General features: G+C 35.3%; 1 protein-coding gene across 21 annotated transcripts in view; it reads right to left on the reverse strand.

The window, feature by feature from the left end:
• Positions 1-8,464: 8,464 nt before the first annotated feature.
• NEB (nebulin) overlaps positions 8,465-18,779 on the reverse strand; it is a 232,784-nt gene continuing 222,469 nt past the window's right edge. For 12 of the 21 annotated variants that reach the window (XM_077153803.1, XM_077153822.1, XM_077153813.1 and 9 more), the window contains 10 exons: positions 18,348-18,440; positions 16,664-16,756; positions 16,275-16,367; positions 15,848-15,940; positions 14,871-14,978; positions 14,584-14,767; positions 14,161-14,253; positions 12,992-13,141; positions 12,626-12,732; positions 8,465-9,245 (listed from right to left, as the gene is read on the reverse strand). In XM_077153803.1, the coding sequence (XP_077009918.1) occupies positions 9,072-9,245; positions 12,626-12,732; positions 12,992-13,141; positions 14,161-14,253; positions 14,584-14,767; positions 14,871-14,978; positions 15,848-15,940; positions 16,275-16,367; positions 16,664-16,756; positions 18,348-18,440 (1,188 nt within the window). In that variant the 3' untranslated portion in view covers positions 8,465-9,071. The remainder of the gene's footprint in view (positions 9,246-12,625; positions 12,733-12,991; positions 13,142-14,160; positions 14,254-14,583; positions 14,768-14,870; positions 14,979-15,847; positions 15,941-16,274; positions 16,368-16,663; positions 16,757-18,347; positions 18,441-18,779) is intronic. The other 9 variants (XM_077153816.1, XM_077153814.1, XM_077153811.1 and 6 more) reach the window with 5 other exon arrangements.

Consider the following 18,779-nt stretch of genomic DNA (forward strand, 5'->3'; position numbering starts at 1 on the left):
AATTGAGGGAGGACATGAAGAGGACATGGGCTGAACATAAAGAAGAAATAGAAAAACTGAAAAAACAAATCGCAGAACTTATGGAAGTGAAGGATAAAGTAGCAAACATAGAAAAAATAATGGATAGCTACAATGATAGATTTAAAGAGACAGAAGATAGAATTAGTGATTTGGAGGATGGAACATCTGAATTCCAAAAAGAAACAGAAACTATAGGGAAAAGAATGGAAAAATTTGAACAGGGTATCAGGGAACTCAAGGACAATATGAACCGCACAAATATACGTGTTGTGGGTGTCCCAGAAGGAGAAGAGAAGGGAAAAGGAGGAGAAAAACTAATGGAAGAAATTATCACTGAAAATTTCCCAACTCTTATGAAAGACCTAAAATTACAGATCCAAGAAGTGCAGTGCACCCCAAAGAGATTAGACCCAAATAGGCGTTCTCCAAGACACTTACTAGTTAGAATGTCAGAGGTCAAAGAGAAAGAGAAGATCTTGAAAGCAGCAAGAGAAAAATAATCCATTACATACAAGGGAAACCCAATAAGACTATGTGTAGATTTCTCAGCAGAAACCATGGAAGCTAGAAGACAGTGGGATGATATATTTAAAATACTAAATGAGAAAAACTGCCAACCAAGACTCCTATATCCAGCAAAATTATCCTTCAAAAATGAGGGAGAAATTAAAACATTCTCAGACAAAAAGTCACTGAAAGAATTTGTGACCAACAGACCAGCTCTGCAAGAAATACTAAAGGGAGCACTAGAGTCAGATACAAAAAGACAGAAGAGAGAGATATGGAGAAGAGTGTAGAAAGAAGGAAAATCAGATATGATATATATAATACAAAAGGCAAAATGTTAGAGGAAAATATTATCCAAACAGTAATAACACTAAATGTCAATGGACTGAATTCCCCAATCAAAAGACATAGATTGGCAGAATGGATTAAAAAACAGGATCCTTCTATATGCTGTCTACAGGAAACACATCTTAGACCCAAAGATAAACATAGGTTGAAAGTGAAAGGTTGGGAAAAGATATTTCATGCAAATAACAACCAGAAAAGAGCAGGAGTGGCTATACTAATATCCAACAAATTAGACTTCAAATGTAAAACAGTTAAAAGAGACAAAGAAGGACACTATATACTAATAAAAGGAACAATTAAACAAGAAGACATAACAATCATAAATATTTACGCACCGAATCAGAATGCCCCAAAATACGTGAGGAATACACTGCAAACACTGAAAAGGGAAATAGACTCATATACCATAATAGTTGGAGACTTCAACTCACCACTCTCATCAATGGACAGAACATCTAGACAGAGGATCAACAAAGAAATAGAGAATCTGAATATTACTATAAATGAACTAGACTTAATAGACATTTATAGGACATTACATCCCACAACAGCAGGATACACCTTTTTCTCAAGTGCTCATGGATCATTCTCAAAGATAGACCATATGCTGGGTCACAAAGCAAGTCTTAACAAATTTAAAAAGATTGAAATCTTACACAACACTTTCTCGGACCATAAAGGAATGATGTTGGAAATCAATAATAGGCAGAGTGCCAGAAAATTCACAAATACGTGGAGGCTCAACAACACACTCCTAAACAACGAGTGGGTCAAAGAAGAAATTGCTAGAGAAATTAGCAAATACCTCGAGGTGAATGAAAATGAAAACACAACATATCAAAACTTATGGGACGCAGCAAAGGCAGTGCTAAGAGGGAAATTTATTGCTCTAAATGCCTATATCAGAAAAGAAGAAAAGGCAAAAATTCAGGAATTAACTATCCATTTGGAAAAACTGGAGAAAGAACAGCAAACTAACCCCAAAGGAAGCAAAAGGAAAGAAATAACAAAGATTAGAGCACAAATAAATGAAATTGAAAACATGAAAACAATAGAGAAAATCAATAAGGCCAGAAGTTGGTTCTATGAGAAAATCAATAAGATTGATGGGCCCTTAGCAAGATTGACAAAAAGAAGAAGAGAGAGGATGCAAATAAATAAGATCAGAAATGGAAGAGGAGACATAACTACTGACCTCACAGAAATAAAGGAGGTAATAACAGGATACTATGAACAACTTTACGCTAATAAATACAACAATTTAGAGGAAATGGACGGGTTCCTGGAAAGACATGAACAACCAACTTTGACTCAAGAAGACATAGATGACCTCAACAAACCAATCACAAGTAAAGAAATTGAATTAGTCATTCAAAAGCTTCCTAAAAAGAAAAGTCCAGGACCAGACGGCTTCACATGTGAATTCTATCAAACATTCCAGAAAGAATTAGTACCAACTCTCCTCAAACTCTTCAAAAAAATCGAAGTGGAGGGAAAACTACCTAATTCATTCTATGACGCCAACATTACCCTCATACCAAAACCAGGCAAAGATATTACAAGAAAAGAAAACTACAGGCCGATCTCTCTATGAATATAGATGCAAAAATCCTCAATAAAATTCTAGCAAATCGTATCCAACAACACATTAAAAGAATTATTCATCATGACCAAGTAGGATTCATCCCAGCTATGCAAGGATGGTTCAACATAAGAAAATCAATTAATGTAATACACCATATCAACAAATCAAAGCAGAAAAATCACATGATCATCTCAATTGATGCAGAGAAGGCATTCGACAAGATTCAACATCCTTTCCTGTTGAAAACACTTCAAAGGATAGGAATACAAGGGAACTTCCTTAAAATGATAGAGGGAATATATGAAAAACCCACAGCTAATATCATCCTTAATGGGGAAAAATTGAAAACGTTACCCCTAAGATCAGGAACAAGACAAGGATGTCCACTATCACCACTATTATTCAACATTGTGTTGGAGGTTCTAGCCAGAGCAATTAGACAAGAAAAAGAAATACAAGGCATCAAAATTGGAAAGGAAGAAGTAAAACTATCACTGTTTGCAGATGATATGATAATATACGTCGAAAACCCGGAAAAATCCACAACAAAACTACTAGAGCTAATAAATGAGTACAGCAAAGTAGCAGGTTACAAGATCAACATTCAAAAATCTGTAGCATTTCTATACACTAGCAATGAACAAGCAGAGGGGGAAATCAAGATAGAGAGTCCACATCTGAGCAACAGAAGAGGTTCTTTTGGGAGTGACTCTTAATCCTAATTTTAAGTAGGCTTGACCTATCCTTTCTGGGGTTAAGTTTCATATGAACAACCCCAAGACTGGGTTCCCAGCCTATAGCTTTGGTTGTCCATACTGCTTGTGAAAATATCAAGAATTCAACTTGGGGAGGTTGAAATTTCCCATGTTCTCACCATTCCCCGAAGGGCCTCCATTAGTTTTTCTTCTCCCTTTCCCTTCCCTTCTCCTTCTGGGACACCCAAAACATGTATATTCATGCCTTAATGTTGTCATTCAATTCCTTCAGTCCCTGCTCATATTTTTCCATTCTTTTCCTCATATTTTCTTTTGCTTGTCAGATTTCAGATACCCCATCCCCCAGTCCACTAATCCTATCTTCTGTCTCTTGAAATCTAACATTGTAGGTTTCCATTGTTTTTTTCATCTCTTCTACTGTGCCTTTCATTCCCATAAATTCTGTGATTTGTCTTTTCAGACTTTTGATTTCTTCTTTTTTGTTCATCCTTGCCTTCTTTATATCCTTCCTCAATTCATTGATTTGATTTTTGATGAAGTTTTTCATGTCTGTTTGAACATACTGAATTAATTGCTTCAATTCTGTATCTCATTTGAATTGTTGGTTTTTTCCTTTGACGGGGTCATATCTTCAATTTTCCTAGTATGATTCATTATTTTTTGCTGGCATCTAGGCATTAAATTTCCATAATTAGTTTATTTTGGAGATTGTTTTCAATTTTTTTTTACCTAGGATTTTCTATAATACCTATGTAGACCCTCCTAAGGGAGGAAAAAAAAGGCACCATACAGGCAGAGCAAGAAACAAGAAAACGAGAACTGAAATATTCTGATCTGTTAAAGAAAAAAAACCTAAGCTAGAGGTCTAGAATAAGGTGAAATGAATGTCAAAGAACAGATAGGCTCCAGACAATCTCTCAAACAAGCTTAATTCTGCCCATGCCTGGGGCAGTTGGAGCCTGAGAAACCCTGCAGCTGTATTCAAAGAGTAGTCAAGCCATAGAAACACAGCCACAAAAAAGAAAAAGAAAAATCCTTTTCAGAGCAGGACCCCCATTCCTCGGGTTTGCAAATCAAGAGCTTAAGTTGATATGTTGCTTTGTGTATATCCAGCTCCTATGTGCCCCCTCCTTTCCTTCAGGGCCCAGACCCTTTCAAGTATTATGTGCTATCTGATCAAAAAAACTTCTGATTTTGTTTTTTTCTGTCAGCCCTGCCCCCTCCACATTGGGGCAAAACCCAGCAACCTCAGCTTTTACTCGAGATTCAGCTGAGCTGGGGGCCTATTTTAAGGAGTCAGAATTTGTTAATTAATTCCACAATTGGAGCTTGGTTGTGCTCAGCCCCTGCTGCTAGTAAAGCCTCTTTCCTATCACCTCTTGGAAGCCACCTGTGGGGGAGGGATACTGCCACAGCACCTTGGGGAACTCACAGTTCTAGATGGGCTTGCAGCTGGTCCAGACTTGGTTACACTGTGTGTCTGGTCACTCATGTGGCCCCAGCAGTTGTTCTATACTGTTCCTGGCTATTTACTAGTTGTTCTGAAGGATGAACTAAATCCCACACTTCACTAAGGTGCCATCTTGGTCAGAAGCTCTCTGTTCATTTTTAAATACACATTATACAACCCAACCTAAGTGTATATGCCTTTGCCACCATACTCTATCTGAAGACATTTCCTTTTCTTCCACATGCCCTAAATTTTGATATACTTAGTCCTATCCAGATCAGCTTCACTCATAGCTCTACTTGAAGTCTGATTACTTTTTAAAATTTTTAAATCGTTCCTGTATTGGGTACTGCTGTGAAGACTCCTACTTTTTTTTTTTTAAGTTAGGAAATACATTTATTGGAATTTGGCATTGGGCAATAATTGTGAAAATATGTGACGATTTATATTTACAAGTGTGTTCATTATAGCATTCTTTGTAATAATTTTTTTTACCATATGATCATTCCATTCTTGTTCTATAATCAATAACACATATCATCACATAGTTGTATATTCATCATCATGATAATTTCTTGGAACATTTGCATCAATTCAGAAAAAGAAATAAAAAGACAACAGAGAAAAATCCATACATACCATACCCCTAACCCTCCCTTTCATGGATCACTAGCGCTTCAATGTACTAAATTTATTTTAACATTTGTTCCCTCTATTTTTTTACTTATTTTTAATCCATTTGTTTTACTCATCTGTCGATAAGGTAGATAAAAGGAGCATCAGGCACAAGATTTTCACAATCACACTGTCAGTATTGCAAAGGCTGTATCATTATACAATCATCTTCAAGAAACATGGCTACTGGAACATAGCTCTACATTTTCAGGCAGTTCCCTCCAGCCTCTCCATTACACCTTAACTAAACAAGTGATATCTATTTAATGCATAAGAATAACTTCCAGGATAACTTCTCAACTCTGGAATCTCTCAGCCATTGACACTTTATTTTGTCTCATTTCACTCTTTCCCCTATTGGTCGAGAAGATTTTCTCAATCCCTTGATGCTGAGTCACAGCTCATTCTAGGATTTCTGTCCCTCGTTGCCAGGAAGGTCCACGCTCCTGGGAAGACTATTACTCTTAATATTGAACCATCTATTTCTCCCTGTTTGCCTGGTATATATTTTTCATCCTTTTGTTTTCAAACTACTTGTATAAGTTTTATACCTCTTTTGTCCCTTAATTCTTCCATTAATACCTATTTTCATATTTATTTTATTTTTTGTATTGTAACATTTTGAGTTCCTTCTCACTTCTTTCTGTATATATTTTTCATATATTTTATTGTGGTTACCATGGGGCTTAAATTTAACACCCTAAATTTATAAGACTAATGTTTGATTTGATACCAACTTCAATAGCACAGACATACACCCTCCATCCCCCCACCTTTTTGTCATACTTGTTACAAATTTTCTTTATCTTTGTATGTTTCAAACCATAGATTTATCATTCCTTTTTGCATTTACAGTTTAGAACCTATGAGAAATAAAAAGTTGAATTGCATACTAAAAAAAATAGAATTCAGTAGTACTGCCATTTATAATTACCCATGTGGTTACATTTATTTATTTTTTCTGCTTTGATCTACTATCTAGTGCCCTTTCCTTCCAGTCTGAAAAACTCTCCTTTATCGTTGCTTGTAAGGCACGTCTAATAGTGATGAACTTCCTCGGCTTTTTATTTATTCAGGAATGTCATAATTTTAGAGCTGTTAATTGCATTCACAATGTTGTGCTACCATCACCCCCATCCGTCACCAAAACTTTTCCATCATCAAATAGAAATTCTGTGCATTTTAAGCCTAAACTCCCTATTTCCTACCCCATCCCTGGCCCCTGGTAACATATATTCTAGATTCTGACTATGAGTTTGCTCATTCTAATTATTCCATATACAATATTTGTCCTGTTGTGTCTGGCTTATTTCATGCATCATGTTGTCCTCAGGGTTCATCCCCGTAGTCTCATGTGTCAGGACTTCATTCCCTTTAACAGTTGAATAATATTTCATTGTATGTATATGCCACGTTTTGGGCATCTAGTTATTGGTTGATGGACACTTGGGGTTCTTCCATCTTTTGTCAGTTGTGAATAATGCTATTATGAACATTAGTGTGAAAATATCTGCTTGAGTCTCTGCTTTCAGTTTTTCTGGGTATATTTATAGTGGCAGGATTGCTAGATCATATCGTAATTCTGTATCTAGCTTCCTGAAGAACTGCCCCACTGTCTTCCACAGTGGCTGCACCATTTTACATTCCTACCAGCAATGAATGAGTGTTCCTATTTTTCTACATCCTCTGCAACACTTGCAATTCTGTGTTTTTTAAATAGTATCCATTTGTGTGGGTGTGAAATGATATCTCATTGTGGTTTTGATTGGCATTTCCCTAATGGTTAATGGTGTTGAATATCTTTTCATGTGCTTCTTCACCATTCATATATCTTTTTTGGAGAAATATCTATGCAAGTTTTTGCCTTCTTTTTTTTTTTGGTATGCAGTGTGGTAAGGGTCACGTTTCTTTCATTTTCCATGTGAGTATCCTGTAATTGCAGCACCATTTGTTGAATTTTGGTTGATTGGTTGGTTTTTGGGAAGTACATGGGCTGGGAATTGAACCTGGGTCTCACACATGGCAGGGATTTGCCCGTATTTTAATTGGGTTGCTTTTCTATTTTTTTTTTTCTCTACTTCTTTTTGAGTTAAAGAATTTCCTTATATATTCTAGATATTAAATCCCTGCCAGGTATGTGGTTTCCAAATATTTTCTCCCATTGTGTAGGTTGTTTTACTTTCATGATAAAGTCCTTTTAGATACAAAGCTTTTTAATTTTGATGAAGTCCTATTTATCAATTTTTTTCTTTTGTTACTTATGCTTTAGATGTTAAGTCTAAGAAACCATTGCCCAATACAAGGTCCTGAACATGCTTCCCCATGTTTTCTTGTAGAAGTTTATAATACTCTAGTTTTGTAGCTCTGCCTCTCATCATATACTTTTGAAGGTTTGTGAGTTTGGGGGAAATTCTTGTTCACAATGGAATTGTTGCCTAGCTCAACTTGTTTTTTTAATCCTAGTTTAAATAAAGATTTCAAAGACTTGGGAGTGGGAGAGTAGTCATCTCTTGCACCCTTAGGTATGGCCTGCCTTTTCTTGGGACTATAAGCTCCATAAGGGCACATTGTTTCTTGTTCATCACTTGAACCGGAGCTTCTACCACAATTCCCAGCAAACAGTGGGTGTACTCTCATTTTGCAAGTGTGTATGTTCTCTTCACTGTTGTGTTCACACTCTCCAAGTAGAGAGAGAAGGAGAGGAAGGGACAGAGAGGGGGCAGGCAGAGGGGGAGAAAGGACAGAAAGGGGAGAAGGGGGAGAGAGAGACACTAAGAAGCTTGAGGACAGTAGTATTTCTACAGCTCTAAAGTCACATGGTTAAATTGTATGCCTTTCAGAAAGGATAGTGTATAAGCTTAAACATTTAGCCATTATTGGCTGGTTCTCCCCCTTTTGTTTGCCATATTCTGCCAGCCCCGATGTTAGGCCTGGATATCAGAGCTGTCTTTAAAGCAACAATCTGAACCATCAGGAAAACTTGCTGAGCACAAGAATGGATTGTTCTGAGAAGGCCTACTATTGTACATTTGTAACGGTAGATTATTTTTTTCAAGTTTTGGATTTATTTTAGGCGAAGCTATTGTACAAGATTTGTTTTATTATAATTTTTTATTTGTAGATCTTATAAACATGAAAAATAATGCACCTTCCATCAGTGAATCTGGTTGTAGAATTATAGACTTTATTATTTACCAGTTTACATTGAACATCAGCCTCAGAACTGGATTAAAAATACAAGCATTAGCATTTAATAAGCAAGGAAAAGGTGACTATCTCTGCCATTTTTCCTTTAATGTCTTGGGTGTATTCAGAATCCTTGTTTTAGAAAAGAAATGATGTTAAATATTTCCATGATGGAGAAGGACTCTGGATTGATATAGCAATAATATAACACTGCAGAGCTTTAAAAAGGTCTATTCTGAAATTCAACTTATTTTTAAAACCAAAGGAAAATTTGATAATGGCAGTTTCTAAAATGAAGAACCATACAGGCTTAATTTTCTCTTTAAGTTTCACATGCAATTCCAAAAGATAATGAGGAAAGTAAATCTAGTTTAATAACTAGAAAGATTAGTGATACTAACATTTGTTTTACTGGAAAATTCTTAGTTTTCATATAGAAACTATGTGGTACTCTCATAAATCATGTTGACACAGAAAAACCATTAGGCAGCTTAAGAACTTGGGTAATAGTGAAGTGCCGACAATAATACTGATTACAGGATTTGTAGTCCTACAGACAGGAGTGATAGATGCTTTGAAGCACTTAAATAGCTTCAACATAATTGGCCGGGAGCATGCCTGTCCTACCAGTCCTCTGCACCGTGCCATACATCCAACCTTCATCAATTGCTTGAACGTTTACGATAGCATCTCCATCTTTGAAGGACACCTCATCTGCATCAGCAGCCATATAATCATACATGGCACGGAAGATCTTCTATTTATGGGGATAGAAGAAAGGGAGAAATGTTAAATATTTGATTTGTAACAATTAATCCAAATATCTAGTTGTGGACTCTCTTGGAATTTATTCCATAAATTTAAGTTGCACAGAAGTTGCAACCATAAAGAAAGTATAAAGGCAGCCCACAGAATGTCAGGGAACATTCACAAATTATATGGTATCTGCAAATGGACTGGTATCTAGAATATATACACTCTTTCAACTCAATCGTAAGATAGTCCAATTAAAAAATAAGCAAACGATCTGAAGAGACATTCTTCAAAAAATACAAATGGCCAATAAGCACATAAAAGATGGTTAGCATTATTAATTATTAAGGAAATACAAATCAGAATTACAACAGAATAATACTTTACGTATACCAGAATGACTATAATTAAAAAGACAGCCAATAACAGGTGTTGGCAAAGATGTGGAGAAATTGGGACCCTCATAAACTGCTAGTGGGAATGTGAAATAGTAGGGCTACTTTGGAAAGCAATTTGGCAGTTCCTTAAATATTAAATATAGAGTTACTATGACCCAGCAATTCTACTTGTAAGTATATATACCTAAGAGGAGAAGAAACATGCTCCACAGAAACTTGTACATGAATATTCATAGTATTATTCATAACAGTAAAATAATGGAAACAACCCAAATTTCACCAACTGATGAATGGATAAACAAAATGTGGTCTATTGATACAATGGAATATTATTTGATAATAAAAAGAAACAAAGTACTGATACATGCTGCACCATGGATAAACCACAAAATATTAAGGGAGCCAGTCACCAAAAAAACCCACATATGATTCCATTTATATGAAATGTCCTGAACAGATAAATCCAAAGAGAAAGAAAGTAAATTAGTGGTTGCCTAGGATCAGTGTTGGGGTGGGATGGGGAAGTGGTTCCTGATGAGTAAGATGTTTTTTTTAGGGTGCTGAAAATTTTAAAATTAGATTATGGTAATTGTCAAACTCTGTAAATAAACTAAAAAACTATTGAATTGTATACTTTAAATGGTGAACTTGGTAGTATTTTAATTTTAAATCAATAAGGTAGTATTTTAATTTTAAATCAATAAGGCTCTAAATACATGTATATAAATATATGTGTGTACATGTGTATTCAGTATATGGAGAGAAAAAAAGAACTTGTTAATTTTTTTTTTTAACCTTTCACTAGGTCATTCTTGTATTCTGGAGGAAAAAGAATTTGAAAAACCATAGCAATGTTGTGTGGCATTTCCCATTTGAGGAATTTGGGAGCATACTTGTAAAAAAAAGTTTCTAAAGGCTAACTCCATAATGTTAAGAAAAAAAAAAAGTGGGTGGGCCACGGTGGCTCAGCAGGCAGAGTTCTCACTTGCCATGCCAGAGACCCTGGTTCAATTTCCAGTGTCTGCCCATGTGAAAAAGAAAAAAATGCGTGTTAGGAATTTGGATATATATATTATAAAAAGTGATATATCTGAAATTTCCTCATAAGGGGCACACTGGCTAGTAATTTGGTATGTAACCTATATATTTTTCCATGCATTTAGAATATTTATTATCCACACTCACAGATTAGGATACTTCCATTTATTCAGGGGTAAAAAAAACCTTATGTGATACTCTGACATGTTCTTTCTATTTAATATAGCTTGGAGATCTCCCCATATAAATATAGTCCACCTCATTCTTTGCTGCAGAGAATACACTTTAGTAATTCCACAAATTAGCCATTTCCATTTTGCTAGACATTTAGTTGTCTCCTTTTAAAAAAAAAAAAAAACACTATTATGAACATCCTAGTATTTATCTTTCTGCAAATATTTCTGAAGAAAGAGCTTTTAAAGATGGAAGTTTTAGGTCATATGGTATGAAGGTTTAAATTTTTTATTTGCTACTCTAATGTTCTCTTATGATACTTGATTATTGTTTTCATTTGCATATTCTTGGTTATTTAGTCATGGTGAACACATTTATTTGTTGGTCACTTTAATTTTTTTTTGCCATAAATTATCTATTCATATCTTCCAATCTTCCAAGTCTTATTTTAGGGGATGGGATAAATTGCCATTGATTTTTGGAGTTTTTCATATTCTTCATCTGCCTTTTGGGGGGGGTGCATGGTCCAGGAACACATTCTTTAGATATTAATTTTTTTGTTATGAATGTTGTAAATATTTCCTCCCAGTATGATGTGTTTCTTTTTGTCACAGAAACATTTAAAATTTTATGCTCAAATCTGTCAGTCTTCTCTTTAAAATTCTAGATTTTGGAATTTGCTAAAGAAGGCTTTCCCTAACCTCATGTTATAAAAGTAGTCTTTTTCTTTAGCACTTTTACAGTTTTGGGTTTTTTGCACTTAGATCTTTGGGACACCTACAATTTAAATATGTTTGGTATGACATCTAATTTTATTATAATTTTTCATTAAATGGAAATCTAGTTACCCTACATTGTATAATTAAATAACTCATCTGTTCCCTCTAGATTTGTAAATTATTTTACAAATAATTTATCCATTTTAGTTGATCTATTTTTTTTTTCTGTTAGCAAGCCATATTTAGTTGCAATTGCTCAACAGTATTGTTTTCTCTTCTATAATTAAGTTCTGTCCTATTACCATTTTCAAAACTTACTTGGTTGTTTGTACATATTTACTCTTTTCAAATGAATTTTAGGATTAACATATACATTTCAAAATAAACGTGCTATTGGAATTTTGATCAAAATTGCCTTCAATTTTTCAACTTATTTCAGGAGAAATGACAACTTTACAATATTCCCTTCCTGAAATACAATGGTTCAACACTTATTTTGATCTTTTATTTCCTTTGATAAAGGTAGTTTTCTTCAACCAAATATTGTTCATTTCTTCATCCAAATATTGTTCATTTCTAGTTCACTTTATTCCTAAAGTAGTATATTTTTTAATGATATTATGAAGAGGATTCAGGGTTTTCAAACAGCTTGGTGAATTGTGAACATGATTTTCTTATCTTTCTAGTATATATTAATAGGAGAGATTAAAATATGGCTTATGCTTATAGATATGTGTGCATATATGCATACATACATATGTTCATGAAGAATAATTCCAAGCACACATGTTTCAGTTTAAGACATTGGGTGGTACTGATGAGCCAAAACTGATGCTTTGCTCTAGTTTTTTTTTTTTAAATCATTGAATTTTAATTAATTGGGGTTTGGTAAAGAAGGTTTTCTGATATTACTGTTAACTTGAGATGTAGTAAAAGTACATTATATATAGTAGAATTCATGGTTCCAGAACAGAAAGAAAAAATAAGAATATCTATAATTGCTTTTGAAAGTATCAGAACACAAGAATGATTGAGTAAAGCATTTATTTACTTACTCCAGCAGTAGATGGATGAGATGGAATAGAAGATACTGTTGTCTGTTGGGTAGCAACTGAGGATGATCGTTGTTGTGGGAGTTCAGTGGTTTTTGCATGTTTGTAAGCTGAAAGGAAGGGAAAAAATAGTCTCTAAAGGGAAAACATAGTTATGCCATTTAAGCTGTGTTTAGCAGTTAAGCAGTGTTATCATTTTTCACAACTTAAAATAATGAGTTCCAAAAAAACAAGTGCTTCTCCAGAATTCTAGTCTTTTCTCATTAAAATAAAAGGCCCAGGTTTTTGTTTTGTTTAACATAAAGACCTATTACAGTAACAGCAAACTAGCCAACCATGTCTGTCAAAGTTAACGCCATCCCCTTGTACCTGTGGAGGTTGAGAAGAAGACACCACCATCACTGTAGTTTGAGAGATGCTGGCCAGTGGTTTCTGAATGCTCAGACTTCTCTTCACCTCCACTGATGCTCAGAGCACTGGCAGATCTTGACTGCTCCCGGTTTCGGCGCTGAGCTTGGACTGGTAGAGATGTGATTGGGAGAGGGAGAAGAGATGAAAATCACACAGTAGTAATACCTAACATTAATTTAATCCTTTTCCTTTGCCAAGCATGGTTATAAGTGGATTTCCATTAATTAAACCCCACAACTCCTAATGATATACAGTTTCTTGGTTTTACAGATGAGAGCTTAAAGTATATTGCCAAAGGACAGATAATAGGTTAGTGGTACAGCCTGCCCTACTACTCCTGCCCATTTTCTGCCTCACTGAAATGAACAGTAATTATTCACATTCAAACTCGACCTGTAACTTCTCTAGAAAGTCTTCTGTAACTTCCAGATTAATTTAGATTTCTTTCTCTATGTTCCCACAATGCTGGGTACAGACCTTTAAAACTGCACATGTCAGGGTGTAACCTCTGATTTGCTTGTCTCTCGTCCTCACTAGACTATAGTACAAATCCTTTGAGGACTGGCACCATGTATTTTATATATATATATCTTTTTTTTTTTTTTTTTTTTTTTTGCATGGGCAGGCTCCAGGAATTGAACCCGGATCTCTGGCAAAGAAGACGAGAATCCAGTCACTGAGCCACTGTTACACATCATTCTGTATTATACTTTTTAGCATGAACAGAAAGCATATAGTTGTGCATCCTGTTTTGTTGAATGAATATGTCACAAGAAAGCTCAGAAAGTTGCTGAAGCTCAAATCTAGTCTTTTTCCATTGCCTACATATTTTTTTTCATCGTTTCTCCAATAGAAAGCTTTACTACTTGTTTTCTTTAGGAAAAAATAATGAAATGATGATAATGGGGGCTGAAGAAGGTAAGCAGTGAAACAAAATCTTTTTATAACTTGAACTTGTCTAGAAAATGAATTTGGCCCACTAGTCAAGTTGGTGCTTTGTGTTGGATGGAAGACTCAGAAAAGTAAAAACCCTGGAAGCAGAGAATTTCAAAGTCTAAAAGTCATAGATTTTACCTACTAACTGGTGATTTTATGTCATCCTATAAGCCTTTTATGGCATAACATACCATTAATCATGTGTAAGCTTCGGGATTGAATGTTGTCTTCTGCCGGATCATAGTCAAAAACTGAGCCAGGATTAGTACGCCAGACACGTAAACCTGTAAGTGAAATGAGCGATCAGAGTAGGTGCTCTTGGACCCTTCCAAAGTTTGGAATCCAAGGAATGAATTTAAATAACAAAAGGATCATTGGGATAAAGGATAACACTTATTTAGCTTAGGTTCTAGTCATGTCTGTTCTTCAGGGGACAAAAAAGCATAGAGAGACTAGAATGTCAGCTTTGTAAACTGAAATTATAGGGGTTTTCTTTCACACCTTATGAATACACATTCTGAGGTCCTTTATCCTTTATCCATTATGTAGATAATGTCACTTTGGTTGTTCTGTCCACCTTTAACTTGTTTTTAAGTTGATTTTCCCTCAATTACCTGTAATAGTTTCCTGGTCTTGGTCATTCCGTTTTTGTTCCATTTCTACCACTTTTCGCTGAATACCTCGGTAGTTAATGTCACTGAAGTCCTGTGTGTTCTTTTTAACTCGTTCAGTGATAGGGTCTGTCACCACTGGTGTGAAGCAACCTTTGTGTTTCTCGAAGTCTTCATGATACTTCACCTGAAATTTCATGAATTTGCTTTAGGAAAATATGAGGTGACCATTTCTCTTTTTATATTTTACAGCAAGACAATCTACCAATCCTGGAGAATCCTTGACTCACCGTTGAGATGTGGCGTTGGGTCTCCCTCACCCGTCTCATTTCTGGGGTATCCAAGACATAGGCAGCTTTGCCTTGTATTTGTTTCCGAAAGCTGTCAGAATATAGAACCTGATCAAGGAGACAACATGAGTGAGTACATGTTACTGTTCTGATTCTGAAGCCTCAAAATAGGGAGAGGTGAAATTTGCTGGTAAAGGAAGCCTGAGACAATTGAAAGGACCCATCCAGACTGGTGGCTTACTGTGGGACAGGTTAGCATGAGAGGAGGGGCTTGTGTTGACTTTGAAAATGTCATTTTCATTTTCAAAGTAGAGAGGCCACAGTATAATTTTGAAAGGAAATGGAACAAAGTGAGTGGCCTCTTGAATTTGTTTGGAATTGTAGTACCAGCACCAGAATATTCTATGGTATTTGGCATGAAATGCGATGCTGAAGGGAATTTGAAAGAACTCTCCTTTAAAACAAGTGATTGTTTTATTAGGTTTTTGTTCAGATTATATATAATAAGCTAATAAAGAAATTAAAGTCCTCCAGACACTAAAAACCAAAAATATCAAACCAATTAAGGCACCCATTTCAGACTATTACCTGTTCCATAGAGTATTTTTAAAATAAAAAGGAGCAGGAGATTAACGGTGTTAGGAAGTCAATTTGTTATAGGTGGTTATGAAAGATTACATAAAGTAAAAAGGGTAAAAAGTCAAGTAAAATGGGAGAAACAACATTGGCAATTAACTTATGTCTTAGTATGATCATCTGGAATTTAATAGCACCATTGTGTTAATTTTAGTGTAAATGTTTCAGTTGAATAAGAAAGTGCACATTTTTATGATGTTAAAATGTTATTTTCTAAAATGTTGCATTTCTCTCCTTTTACGTTTTAGTATTTTTCAGTCGAATAAGGTGCATGTTTTCATGATGTTAAAAAGTTACTTTCCAAGTAGTTACACTACTCTTTTTTAAATCCTAGAAAATACCGAGCTAATGTTTTCTTGATTGCGCTTAGCTCTCTCCATCTCAGGAGTAACAGGTGTCGAAGTTGCTTTTCTCATATTCTCTTTGTACAATACCTAGAGGAGCCAAGAGAGCATCCAGATGTGAGGGAGCAGAAAACCAGTTCTGAAAATCATATTTTAGCTGGGGTTATGGCTCAATTATGTCACACTACAAGAAACACCTCAGGAAAAGAAAGCCATTAAAATGTTATTGTATAAAGCAGAAGATAAAGGAAGAGATAATATCAGTTTGAGGTGATGTGTTGGTTTTGTTGACTTTTAAGGGGGCAATGAAGAATTTTAAAAGGTACACAAAAGTTTTGAAAAAAATTGTGAGATAAATTAGTGGTATAATCATGTAGCCAGGCTTGTTAAAATTTTAAACACTTCTTTTTACTCTCTGAAATACCGAGCTAAAGTTTTCTTGATTGCGTTTGACTCTTTCCATCTCAGGAGTAAAGGGCGTGGGGGTTGCTTTCCCCAGGTTCTCTTTGTATAAAACCTGCGAGATACAAAGTTGTATCCAAAAGTCATGAGGAGGCAATACTCAGGTTATTAAATTGATGCAATTTGGGTGGAAAACACTATATGCTTAATCAGTTACTATTAGTGATAACAGCTTTCAAGAAGAAAGCATAAAAAATAGTTAATGGCAATGGTAAGTGTAGTATGATCTTTAGAGAGGATTCAAATGTAACACATTTTGCGTAGTTTTAACCTGTGATGGGGTTAGGAGCAGGCCAAACTGCAGGGGTTACTTTGTAAAATCAAAAGCACTTTCGTTTTGTAAGACAATACCGAGCTAATGTTTTCTTGATTGCGTTTGACTCTCTGCATCTCTGGAGTGACAGGGGTTGGGGTAGCTTTCCCCACATTTTCTTTATACAAAACCTATGGCAGTCCAATGGACCCAAAAAGCCAAAAAGAAAAAAAAAGAATTAAAATTACAAAAGGATTAAACGGAACATATAACTTTTTATGAGGCTCAGGTTACCAAACTATTTGAGAAATAAGGTTAGATGGAAAGATATAAGCTTCCAAAGGAACTTTTATGGAGTAATAGCAAGATACACAGTTCCAAGGTCGGACCATGGCCTGAAATCCTTACAGACTGCAAAAGAGGACTGCAGACTTCCCAAAAGGAATAAGCTATCACCCTCATTTTATCTCTAGTTTATGCATCACAAGACCTGCCAGGTAATCTAAATAGGAGTTACAGGCATGGGACTGAATAATACTAAGGTCAGGGTTGCACCTGTTACTGGAAATTTTTTCAGAACTTAAACTAATATAACCCTATCAGCAAAGTTGTAGGCTCTCAAACAAGATAAGGGTTTTCTCACCCCTTTTTCCTTACTACCATGCTTTGTCTCTTGCTTCAGTACCACAGCAAATGTGTCAGTGGGGACAAAGTGTTTTTGGCAATATTCTATACAATGATGGCAAATCATTAGAAAACATATCATGATGAATCCTTAATGTCTATACTTAGTGTCATTCTTGGGAATACCGAAAGTTTGGGAAATGGCATTCAAAAGGAAGAATTCTGTTAAAGTACTGGTTTTCAAAGTGGGGTCCCTGGATGGCAAGGTTAGCAGAATAACCTGCAAACTTGTTGGAAATGCAAATTATCTAGCCCCAGATAATTTGAATAAGAAACTCTAGGAGCAGGTACCAGAAATCTGGTTTAACAAACCCTCCAGGAATTTCTGATGTATGCTAAATTTCGATAAGCTCTGCACTCCAGTATTGGAGAAATTTGCAGACAATGTAAATTTTGACGGCCAAAAGACTGTTCACTACATAAGCTAAAGTCATTCCCACACAAATCCCAATGTCCCAGTTAATCAGTCCTTTATAAACATATGCAGGATCACAGAGCACAGCTTATGGGATACGGTTTACTAAAGTTAGGAGTTAAAGAATATGATCAAGACAAAAGAACAAATCTAAAATTGGTAAACAAACAAAACGCAGTTCTACTAACACTTTGCCTTTTTAAGTTGGCAATAAATGTCAAAGCCACTCCAGGATCTTTACATCCTTACCTCAAAAGAGGATTCAGGGTTTAATTTTCCCAAGGTCTCTTTGTACAAATCTGACAGGATAAATTAGAACTAATGCCACAGATGCGAAATCATCATCTCAATGTTTCAGAAAGAGCCCCATTATACCCTGCTATGCCAAAACACACATCCCCATTCCAAATTTCACAAACAGGCAAAACAAAGAGACCTTGGGGGTAGCTGATACAGAGGAAGTTTGGGGATGAGCAAAAAGGATGTTTTATAGGAAAATCTGTTACTTCCTGATATTAGAACTTCAAATTATGGATTAAGGCAGTGTTGTTATTATAGGGTTAGCCCTTCAGGAAAGAATGATAAATGTGGTAAAGAAATTCACAAAATTTTTCTTTAGAAAATTAGATTAATATGTATTATTTTAAATTAATATAGCAGGTTTTTTTTTCTTGCCAAAGTACCGAGCTAATATTTTCTTGATTGTGTTTGACTCTCTCCATCTCTGGAGTGACAGGTAAAGGGGTTCCCTTCCCCATGTTTTCTTTGTATAACACCTGCATGATGAGAAAGCATCCAGAAAAACAACTGTAAGTAACATTTCATTTGTTGTGACGTTTCTAAGTGTGAGTTCAACTTTCTTATTATAAATTGGCATGATATTCCAAGGAGTCAGAAGTTATATGCTGACAAAATGCCACATATGACTTTAATGGAAGCCATCATTAGGATGGGGAAACTGTACCCTAGGACAACAGGACCTCAGCTATGAGTGGAAGGCTAGGAAAAGTCTGAGTTATCGATGTTATTTTTTTTTTTCATTTCTATGAGCATGGTACCTCCAGGAAAATCACATGTAAATTGGTTTTATATTATCAAAACAAAGTAAAAGACTT

This window comes from Tamandua tetradactyla, chromosome 3 (genome assembly GCF_023851605.1).
Source record: "Tamandua tetradactyla isolate mTamTet1 chromosome 3, mTamTet1.pri, whole genome shotgun sequence".
NCBI lineage: Eukaryota > Metazoa > Chordata > Mammalia > Pilosa > Myrmecophagidae > Tamandua > Tamandua tetradactyla.